The sequence below is a fragment of the Seriola aureovittata genome, chromosome 14, assembly GCF_021018895.1.
Source record: "Seriola aureovittata isolate HTS-2021-v1 ecotype China chromosome 14, ASM2101889v1, whole genome shotgun sequence".
NCBI classification, from domain to species: domain Eukaryota; kingdom Metazoa; phylum Chordata; class Actinopteri; order Carangiformes; family Carangidae; genus Seriola; species Seriola aureovittata.
In genome coordinates, this window is record NC_079377.1 from 20,810,001 (window position 1) to 20,821,826 (window position 11,826).

The window sequence follows — 11,826 nt, forward strand, 5'->3', positions numbered from 1 at the left end:
GTGTGCGAAAGAGATACGTCTACATAGATTCATGCATATGTGTACGAACTAGGCTATATTTACTGTATATGCACAGATAGACATGTAATGAGAAAAAAAAGAAAGTGTGTACTCCGCAGGAATTACCACAGCTGTTCTGATGCAGAGCCTGCTCGTCCGTGACACACCAACTTCCATGTGTAATAATCTGCTACAAATCTGACAGCTTTTTCCTCTGAAATATCCTCAGCCACACAGGATATGGTGTCTTTTAAATGCCAAAAGTTTAAAATAAACAAAAAAAAAATTGTTAGCAACGACATCAACGTCTACCACAGCTGAGCAGACACGGACAAGAGCGGCACATACAGAAACTCATACTTAATAAAGTCACAGTCCCGCCTACACGGTGTGATTGACAGGTGAGCTCTTGAACGTGCAACACAGAAGCCGCACAGCAAAGAATATGAAACAGAAATGAATCATAATGAAGCAACCATCTCTAAAGATATGACCACAACCACGATAATAACTGTTGTGGATGAATACAGAGTACAGTAGGAGTGTGTGTCATGTCTACAAGCGCCCTTGGGACACAAACAGCAACAGGCGATGGAAATCCCATTAGTTTAAACAGACACAAAGCAGGAAAGCTCAGCCTGAAAGCTGGATGGTGTTTTGTTTTGTCAAATGAAGAACTAAAATCAGACATTTTGGCCATAGAGCTATTTTACACCAGGAAAACCAAGCTGTGGTCAGCAGAGGGCTGTTTTGAATTTAAAAACTGAAACTTGTCAGCTTTTAGAAAGTCCCTCCAGGACTTTCTGTGGATCCACTCTCTGACAAAAACAGTGATGAAAGACTCAAGATCGTGCAAGTGGGTAGCAGTTAGTATTACAGCCACCCTTTTCACTTGACAGCTTGTTGACCTTCTCTAAGAGCCCAAAATCTGTCGGAGCTTCCAGTGTTACGTAAAGATTAGTAAGAGATCGAATCTAATACAGTAGCAGTTTTTATAAATATTCTGCATACGGTTTCTGCAATTAGTTGCACACTGTAAGTTTCAAAATACCTTCAAATACCATCTGTTTTTAAAATTAAAACTGTTTAAGATTCTGTGTCTCCTATGGATGGAGCAACAGGTGATCACATTCAAAAGAAATCCTGTACTGATATACAGTGTCATTAGGTGAATGAAATCAGGTCAATAATAGTCACAGCCAGGACATCTTCACCACTAACTTGATAAAAATGAGGAAAAGCAAAGAGATAACTGAGTCAAAAAGTGTTGTGTTTCTAAGTGTGTTTGGGTTTATATGTTTTTAGGCAAAGTGGATGAAGGAAGATGGAACCGCATGTTAGAGGACAGAAAATGTTTGGAAGTTAATGTTCCAACAAAACATTGACTTTTTCAAAGGAAACAACATCCCTATTCAACTTGCATCAGTTTGACACCGTGACCTGTGTGTGTATGTGTGCACCATGACACCAGCTGCTCATTCTCATGAGAACAACAATCAGTATCAACTAATGGTTTATCTTTACTTTCAAAACTGTTCTTCACATTATCAGAAGACAGATTTTAAGTGTCTGTGTAAATCTCTACTATGTAATGTAGAAGTGTAAGTACTCACACAAAAGCGTGGTAGATGAACGCCCATTCCCTTGGTCTCTCCAACACGTTGTAGAGGTAATTCTGGAGGCGCCGGTACCGCGCGTTCCTGCGGCCGCTCTGGGCGCTGTAGGTCAGCGGCTTCCCCAGAAGGCTGAGCCGGGCGCCCTGCTTCCTCTCCGCTCCCACCGCACCTGCCGTGGCGGGAGACAGGAGACCGTCATTTACTCGCACCGCGTTATTCATCGTCATCCGCCCAGACTCCACATCTTTCAATGCGTAGTCCTGCGCCCGGCGTCCTGTTGAGGTTTTCAGCCAGAGTCCGGTGCCGCCGCTCTCGTCGCCTGTATGACTTCGCGGCATGGCATCACCAGCGCAGGCGTGGAGTGCGCTGGGACACCGGCAAACATTCACATGTAGCCAAGTGCTCTTGCGCCAGAGGTTGTTTGGCTACTTTAACTTTCACTGAACAGTAAATAAAACAAAGCAGAGGGTGAAGAGTTAAATATCTAATCTGTTCTCATCTTGTCATCCTGTGGTCTGTTGGAGCTGATTCACAGTCTGCTTTGGACACTTTGGCCATCTGCGCAAGGCTGGAGAAGAGTGGGGTTATGAAGGAGTGGATCCATCCAGACATTTGGCGGTGGGAGGGCTCTCCCACCCTCCCACACCACACGCTGCTTCTTCCCCCAACTCACTCGCCGTCTTCCTTCTTTCTGTTAGAGTGTGCGGTGCCTGCCGGTGCTTCTCCAAACGATGGTTCAATTTTACGCATCGGGCAGAGAAGGCGCAGCACTGCCATCAAAACCACTGGACTAGTAGGTGATCTCTGTGGCTACGTGTGACTTGCGATTTGAATAATAAATGTTAACTGAAGACACGTGAAAAGACATCAATGCACCGATGACGCAGGTTTTACGCAGGGGAGGAAATTGCCCGAAGACCAAACCAGCCAGTGTGATCGTTTTGGTCGATTAATCACAGACAATATCGCTGCATTAATCACCTCTACACAGAAATAGAGTCTATTCTTCTGCGTGTGAAATCACACGTTAGAAGGGAAATGGACATGAAGTTGTCTGTATAACTGAATATAGGCCCATACTATGAAACTGGTTTCACACTTGTCTACGATTAGCCTACATTTCAGTAGCCTATTGCATTTGCCGAACTAAAATGTTATAAATAATTTGGTTGAAGGTTGAATATCACTGTGAGATTAGTTCATATTCAGAGAATCAGACTTTACGGTGAAGTATAGCGGCTTTCGTGGCAGCAGAAACGGTGAAGGTGGTTTACTCTGCTCGGTCTCAAACTATCTCCGCCCGGAACCGATCACGCTTTCTGATTATGTTGTTAAACAGCTGAGCCACCCTCGTCCCCACCGACCTGCCACGTGACACATGGACCCTACTTTTTCTTTTTCTTTTCTTTTTTTTTTTTTTTTTTCTTTTTCTTTCCAACCTGTTACTACTAAACAGCCTGTTGTCAATTTTACATATGTATTCACATCCATTCAAGGGCTGTGGCTTATGGTGAAGTGTATAAGAAAGTGTGACTGAGATTTGTATCTACATTTGACCAAAGCCACAACAAAAGGGAGGAAAGAGAGGAAAGCAGAGGCAGGAAAAGAGTAACCAACAGCATCAGTGGTGATATTACTGTTAAGCTCAGTTCTGTCCTTTTAATCAACGCACTGAAGTTGAATAGTTAAAAACTGCTCCATTATTCCCATTCTTTTTATTTCAGTCCTCAAATGAGACACGTTTTGCAGAGAAACATATGGTTTTGTGTATTTTAACTGACTTTGATTTAAACCAGTTTTACACCATTGTGTAAAGTTTCCTCTTCATTTGAAATGTCAGCACACCGCAATCCTACTGTACTGAACATAGCCTGAGCATTTTAAAGCAAGGTATGTTAGATAGGGTTTTCCTGTTGTGATCAAAGCCTGGCCTCTAGTGGTCAAATATTGGAATTACACGGATATAGCATGAGAACTTCAAAAGTCCTAGAAAACTGGTTTTGAATGTCTGGATTCACCCTGTGTTTAAATTTATTTCATAAATACGACTGTACGGTGTTGTATTAGTACAAACCTATAGGTTATTTGACTTGATAGGGTTACTTTTGCCCGGAATTGCGATTATTTTTACTGTTTTATTTAACTTCTAATCATTCTAGCCGTGTTAACCTTTGGTGGACTTGAATTTAATGCAGCATGTATTATGCAGTTATATATCCTAATCGTGTAGGCCTATTTTTACGTTTTGCTTTATTTTCATGTATTTGTTATAATTGTCGGTTGTGTGACTTTTGTTATGGTAGCCAATTATCAGGTCTGTTCTTATTGCCATCTCATCATATATCTGACACCTCTGAGGATTAGATGAACTAATCCACACACAGACTCATAATTGCCAGAATTTCGTCACGTCAAATCTCTACTATTCTACTCTTAAATTAGAAATCGAAAGGGGGGTAGTGAGTAGTAGAGTGTGAAGGAGTGTGTGTGTGAGAGAGAGAGAGAGAGAGAGAGAGAGACAGAGAGAGAGAGAGAGAGAGAGAGAGCATTGGTTGGGATTAGGCCTGCAGGATGGACGGGATTACGGAGAGCAGCGCTGCGCAATTCCCTGTGCGGTGCGCTCTGCTATGGGCTTGTCCGCATGGAATTTCTCCGTCTGCCTGAATTGATCCACACCTGAGACCTATAACACACTTCGCAATTCCACTCATCCTGGAGATAGGAGCGTACTAGCTATATGGAAACATGGCCGACGTTCCCCAGATCGTCAAAATTGGGATTTCCTTGAAGATGCTTCCCAACAACACCGCGGTGTACTTCAAGTCCGACGGCGCACGGTTCGGACAGACCCGGACCATCAAGCTGCTGACCGGGTCCAAGTACAAAATCGAGGTGGTCGTTAAACCAGGAGCGGTCGAGGCCACGTAGGTAGCTCTTTCGATTCTTGTTTCAGACGTGGATTATCCTGACCTGATCAAAACCCAAGCAAACTGATGAAAGGCCATAATAAACCTATTGATTCTCTCAAACAAATTTCAATATGAGGGACGTTACTGGATTATGGAGATGATCCATATAGGAAGGCAAAAGGACATATGACAAGAGCCTTGTAAACAATGGAGATTTTGTCTGAATGACAACCGCTAATTATTGTCCGTATCTGGGTTATAGTGTCGTTACTGTACGTGTATTTTTTTTTTAATATACCCTGGATCCGTAAATTGTCTCTTTTGTTGGTAAAATGTATTTAGCCTACTATTCAAAGTGAAATACAATATATAATGGGTCATTTGTCTGCTTTAAAGAACCTAAACAGTAGTTTTCCTGCATTTTTTTCTAATTACACAGAGTGAGCAAATTACGTTACTTGACGGTTTATAAAAGGACAAAGGATACGAGTCATTACTCGCATGTATGGAGGTGACCTGAACAGGTCTGCCGAGGAATAGTCAATTGCAGATTGTAAGGCTGCATTCATGTATAGTAGGAAATATGGCTGTTGGGAGTCTATAGCGTATCGAACATGAAATGGTAAAACGTGATATAAAAGTGGCGCTATTGCTTAATTTCAAGGTTCATGGAAAACAAAACATAATTTACATACGTTGCACATGTTGTTACATTAGTATGTCCTATTTCCAAGTTTAGCACTGGAAAGTAGGATTTTTAGAGGAGCACGTGAAGCCAGCATAAACCCCAATTGGCCACAAATCAAATCCACCACAGATTAGGACTCAAGCGTGTGGGCTTTGTGTAGCAACCCTGTTGTGATTTGCCTACAATCCATTGTTATGGAACGAATGTTGTTGTAGGCTCCTTCCATCTCCAAATAAGGATTAATGTTGGACATCTAAATATCAGGGTGTGAAACATGCCTGGATGAGCACTCCGATTTAAAAATAGGTCACACACCATGATGCATTGGACATGTTGCACTGATTTTGGTGCATGCTCATGAAACACAACTATAGACTAAATGGTTTGTCAACCTATAATCAGTAGCTATCAATGTGTAGCCCACTGTTAATCTATAGCAGGATCCAAGCTATTTACGGTTTTAATTGCCTCAATCACAGATGAAATTATTGGGTTTAAAATCTATTAATTGGTGCTTTTGAAATTTCAATATATCCGTCAAATATTTCAAGATACATCTCGTCTGTTTTATGAACTCGTGATATGTATTATACTGTTATGTCACGTTCACATTAATCTTTATTTTTAAGAATGTTTCCTGATAAATCCCATAGACTGCATGGATGCAGCCTCTGTGACGTCACCCATAGATTTCAGAGGAGCGGTTTGTGAGCAGTTCCGCCGTTGCCATGTTAGCAGTGTCTGACTCCTGCTAATTCAAAACTGGGCAAAGACGTGGGGCGTGTATGCAGCGGTGTATACCAGTTTCAAAACGATGACAAGCAAACGCTCCCGTTAGCATTGCTAGCACATCTGGGGGATCTTGCTCAAAGGCTAACCCAAGGCTAATTCCCGGCAAAATTAGCTAGTTAACTACCTAAGCTAACAATCCAGGTATAACGAGCGCAGATACCGATACTTGCTAATTACTGCTAACACATAAATAACATAATACTAGAATTTCACTCACTTCAAAAAACAAGAGCGCAGACTCCCTCGTTCTGTTAGACAATTAACCGCACAGCACGTCATATTATTAGTCCGATATTTGCAGAGGTCATGTTCAGTGACTCGAATTAGCTGTGGGGAAGCCGAGCAGACGGCTAGCAGCTAGAGACCGAGCGGCTAGCTTAAGCAGCCACGCCCTCAGTTATGCATAACTTTAAACCTTAAAAAATGTAAACGGGTTAATTTTGTTGTTGTTGTTGTTTTTTTAAGTTCACCCCCGTGCAGTTGTCATGACCAGGCTGTAAACATGTTTACACCTCAAGTGGCCATTCGAAGAACTGCAGGTTTTGCACTTCCGTATTCTGCTAATTCCCTTGCGTTGTGTACCTGTATGCAGGTCGATGAGTGTGGGCGGGGTGACCTTCCCCCTGGAGCAGCAGTCTAAAGACCCACAGTCAGTGGTCTATAGTGGCCAATACGACACAGAAGGGGTGGCACACACCAAGAGTGGGGAGAGGCAACCAGTTCAAATCAGTATACAGGTAAGGATTTGCTGTAGACAGGGCAGGAAAGCAACGTTGATCTGAAGGCAGATACAGGAGAAATTCAACATTCAAAAGTCTTTTATAGCCAGGAGGTGTTCAGCATCAGAGGAGAGTCTGTTTGGTAGAGAAGGAAAACACAGGATGGTTGTAAAATTTAATGTGTGGATACAGGAGGATAGCCTCTCTTGTTCCATTGTTTTTAACACTGATTTTGTCCTGTGCTTGTTTTATTCATTCCTATACAGTTAAATGACAAGTTTGATTATATTCTATATTGTTCTTGCCATCATGAAAAAAACAAAACCAATAACCAATCTGATTTTTTTGTTTTGTTTCCTTGGTTATAGCTTTTCTACAATGTATCCTGAGAGTTACATGTGTTTCCATGTTTATAGTTTGTTTACAGTGTATCATGATAGTTAAACGTATTTCTATGGTTACAGTTTTTTCTACAGTGTATCCCGATAGTTACAGGAATTTCCATAGAGAGTCCATTTTTGACTGCAAATCGTGACAGTTACAGGTGCTTCCATGGTTACAGTTTAACTGGATTAACCATGGATGATGACAGCTACAGTGGTGTATTTATGGATTGGGTGGGTGATGGATGCTTCAGGTGTCAAAGCGTGTAATTAATATTAGCCTACCTAATTCAATGGTTACATCTTATCATCGATTAATATAATGATTTCCCATGGTGATGTCTTAAAATGTCTTGTTTTGTGTGACCAACAGCCCATATATATTTAATGTACTATCATAGACCACTAAGAAAACCAGGAATATAAATAATGTTATTGTGTTTAATAGATTAGGTCATTAACCATGTAACAAGCACATTAATTAACAGTGGACTTTGCATTGTGGAAACATCATCCTCAAAATTAGTTGAGTGTTCGGAGGGCAAATCTTACCAGCTTGCAGCACTACACAGACACTTGGAGGAAGCAGCTGTTTGAGTTCCTGGCATGGCAATGAAAGTAGTGACATCTGATGTAAATGCTCAAATATGTTTAAATATATCTTATAAGGAAAAAACACGCAAAACTACAGGTTCAAACAATGTTACAAAATTTATTGCAAATATAATTTGTGTCTGTGTTTATGCTACCCATCTGTCCAGTTCACATTCGGGGGGAGCCTCTGGGATCGTATTGTGTGCGTGTGCGTGTGCGTGTGCGTGTGTGTGTGTGTGTGCATGTATCCATCTGTCCAGTCAGTATGCTTCCTCTTCACTTCACCTCCACATGATTTTAGAGGCATGCTGATACAGTGCGAGTCTCTGCGTGTAAATGACTTTCTTATGAGTGTGTGTGTGTGTGTGTGTGTGTGTGTGTGTGTGTATTCCCATCTGTCCACTCAGTATGTTTGATCATCAGCTAATCAACTCAAGCCATCTACAAGATGTCGTAAACTGTGTGTGTCAGAATGTGTCTTTGCATTTGTATTCATCTGTGCATGTGTTTCTCCTACAGTTCACAGAGGTGGGAATGTTTGAGACAGTGTGGCAGGTGAAGTACTACAACTACAACAAGAGGGACCACTGCCAGTGGGGAAACAGCTTCAACAGCATTGAGTATGAATGCAAACCCAACGACACGCGTACACTCATGTGGGTCAACAAGGAGATGTTTGTCTGATGGAGGAACAGCCTGAGAAATTCAGTGTGTAATCTGCAAAATCACACATCTAATTGTCAGTGTGTCATGGTGAAATTGAGACATTTTCCTTTAAGACACAAGTTTTCAGTTGCTTCCTGTTGCTAAAAGGATGTCTTTATCTGTCATTCACCTCCTTATCTACTGTCACTCTGCTCCTCTTAAGAGTTTTTTTCACTGTGGCTTCATTGTTTTTTTCAATCCTTCCACCAAATATCAGAAAATCTAAAACTTTTTGTGTGTCTGGAAAAATATACACCCTTTCCCTCCTTTACGCTGTTAAACAATGCATTAGATTTACTGCTAAATCAGATCATACAGCAGTTCATATAAAATGTGGTGATACAAATGTGTCAAGATTAATGCAAGCATTTATTGAGGTTAAAATTACATGTGGCACTTCTCAACAACCTACGTTAAAATCATTTTTAATGATGTATTGAAAGATATATTAACATTTTGAGATGAATGTTTTTAATGTATAGTTCAGTTGTGGTATTTGGTAACCCTCAAGTGTGTTCACACATGTGTAGGTACAGTACTGTTATGTGTGTGAGTGCACCTGTGCCTGTGTGTTTGGCGACAGTGTGTGTGTTTTGCAATTGGTGCTCGTACAGATGTGGTTTTTTGTGGTTATGTACTTTGAGGTTGTGTCTACATGTGAAGAGTTTCGTTCCAATATTTCCAGATACTCAGGCCACGGCAGTTCTTAAAAAAATACTGCTGACATGAAAGCAAAGTATAAGTCATGTCAACATTTACCGAAATGAAACCTTGTAGAATAGAGCACTTCCAACCAAGTCCAGTGTGTTTGAATTAGTGACATTTTTTATTTAACTGGCCCCAAGCAAAGTTCTTTCCATCTGTCCTCGTATGGGAACTTGCCACGACATCTGTAGCCTCTAATGTGAAAAATGTGGGGTTTATTTTCAAAGTCTGCAACAGAGCAGGGCAACATGGCCAAAGAAAATGAATACAGTAAAAAACAAATTCAAATAAAGGATAGTTTATTAGAGGTATTCTCTATCAGCTACAACAAGTGCAAGGATTACAAAACAGCACGACTTTCAGCCTATTCTGCTGCTGCTTTTAATTGTGAGACTTTTAGGGGAGATACCTTTTGTGTTGGTGTTGTTGCTGCCACCTTTAAAACCACTTTAAGTCATTCTTGACTGACTCAAGACTAAGTGGTACACCATGCAGCCACCCAGTCATTACTCAAGATAGCGAGCTAGCTCGCTATCCAAATGAACTGGGGCACTGTTTGATTGAAATGGTGACAAGAAAACAGTTGCCCATTTCATAACAAAAGAAGATTGACTCATTGTGTGATTTGGGCTATAACTACATTTATACTGTGCACTTAGCCCAGGTGCCTTGATGAAATCTTTCATAGGCTCTTCAAAGTGTACAGGTCCACTCCTCTACCAGCCTCTACAAGCTACTGTTACCCAGAAAGAAAGAATGCCCATCTTCTCAAAATAAGCCCATCTCTCTTTACAATGACACTGAATCACACAAAATCTTCTTGTCCCGTTTAAGTGAACTTATACCACTGCCTGCCCCTGCATTCATTAAAAATGGGCCGGTAGTGATTTTGAATGAAGCTCTGTGTGTAGCTGTGTGTCTGTGTATCATCTTGTGGTACCATTTTGTGTACAGTATGATGCAGTAGGAATTTTGTATTTGGATGAAGTTGTGCCCCTATTTACAGTGTGTTTGTTTTCTCTACCTCTTCAAAGGACTTAGCCATGAATATATGTGTTTGTTAAAGATAAATATTGTATTTCAAACATTTAGACCAAAAACTGTTATTGACATATCTGGGGAAAAAATCTATTTCTTGTGGTAAATAATAATATTTCAAAAACTATTTATTTTTTTTGTACAGTGAACCATTTGAAATGTTTTCATATTGTATATTTTGGTAGAAATAACTATAAATGTTGAAATTTTGAATTGATCTATGCAAGAAATCGGACCAACAAAATAATGAAATGGTGCAATATAGAGTGAGATTTACATATCATTCTTATCTTTTTGTGTAAGTGTTCTTTGTTTATAATTTAATCCAATTAAAATGGAAAATATTTTTGTGTGGCAAATAATTGTATTAATTTATTCTAAACTATTAACTGCATAACTTTTATTTCAGAGACACACGTTTTGACAAATCAAGCAATTACTACTGTAAATCACTACTATAAAGGAAACAACATGAATGAATCAAGTTTATATATTGTATATGGGAACTTTTAGAGTTCTTTTTTTATGTTTGAGTTTTCAAGGCAACAAAGGGGAACTTATAGAAATACAAAAATATCATGCTGAACTGCTGGTGCATCACAGACAGCAGATGATGTGACATGGGGAAGAAATCCCAAACAGAATGGTGATATAGGTCGATCACAACAGTTCATCACACTGACAAAACAGTGAACACGACATTTTCTGAATAACAAAAATGAGAATTTGAGTTGACAGTCAGAACAGAAACTGAACATTATGATGCTCACCAACCTGCTGCGTGGTGCTATGGTATTGCCTGCAAAATCTGATTAATCTATAGGAAGGAGGAGTGAAAGATATACAACTCCAGCAGGTTTCTATACTGTAGAGATAGTTTCGCCCTGCAGGACTGCCAGAATCCTGTGGGTGTCATGTTCAAAACTGGAAATTATTCTTTTTTAAAAAAAATTTTTTTGTAAAGGTGGGACTCTTGCTCCACTATCCAGAATTATTCAGCACACTACTGCACAACTATATTTACTATTATTGTACTATTACTGCTGGATGGCATGACTCACACACACTCTCAAAGGGACACCACACAGGGACAAGGTTCATTTTTTCCGCCCTAGTCGCTCTGCAGAAGCTGCTGTTCTAACAGTGGGGCACAAATGAAGCACTCTGGTTAAATAAAGTTTCAAAAATTAAAAATAAAGGGTTAGATGTGTATTACATTATAAGTGCTTTTTCATGTCAGCATTTCAACAATTATGTTTCAAGTCAAGAAATATCACTGAAATGCTGCACAGCCAATAGTTAGATGTCTAAAATAAAGTTTCCTTTTCAAGTTTGGCCTGTCTGTTTAGCCCAGTTCAGCCTCAACATGTTATCACTTTAAATCTGTAGATCTCTAAACTGATGATAGTAAATCTGCTACTGCGGCTGTGCTTGCTTCCTCCAGAAAAAAAGATCACCTTTTCCGCATTGGGCTACATGCACTACCCACTACTGCTGTAACTAGAGTTTATAAAATTTATTCAGTACCCCCTCCTTCTATTACTACTCATAATACATGTAGTAATAGAAGTAGGAAGAACTACCGCTGTAGTAGAAACTTCTACTGCCAGAGTCAGCAGTAGTTTCTGCTTCAGTCCAAACATTTTCTTTAGGAAATGTACAATTGTTTAGATTTTC

General features: G+C 40.1%; 2 protein-coding genes across 6 annotated transcripts in view; one reads left to right on the forward strand and one right to left on the reverse strand.

Annotated features, from left to right (window-relative positions):
- Positions 1 to 3,383, reverse strand: part of kcnq5a (potassium voltage-gated channel, KQT-like subfamily, member 5a) — a 106,431-nt gene extending 103,048 nt beyond the window's left edge. For 3 of the 5 annotated variants that reach the window (XM_056395487.1, XM_056395488.1, XM_056395489.1), the window contains exon 1: positions 1,614 to 3,383. In XM_056395487.1, the coding sequence (XP_056251462.1) occupies positions 1,614 to 1,954 (341 nt within the window). In that variant the 5' untranslated portion in view covers positions 1,955 to 3,383. The remainder of the gene's footprint in view (positions 1 to 1,613) is intronic. The other 2 variants (XM_056395490.1, XM_056395492.1) reach the window with 1 other exon arrangement.
- A 790-nt stretch (positions 3,384 to 4,173) lies between these two features.
- On the forward strand, positions 4,174 to 10,495 carry cnrip1b (cannabinoid receptor interacting protein 1b). The gene is made up of 3 exons (XM_056394713.1): positions 4,174 to 4,540; positions 6,598 to 6,742; positions 8,221 to 10,495. The coding sequence occupies exons 1-3, from the start codon at positions 4,362 to 4,364 to the stop codon at positions 8,383 to 8,385; spliced, it is 489 nt and encodes a 162-aa protein (XP_056250688.1). The 5' UTR covers positions 4,174 to 4,361; the 3' UTR covers positions 8,386 to 10,495.
- Positions 10,496 to 11,826: the final 1,331 nt, after the last annotated feature.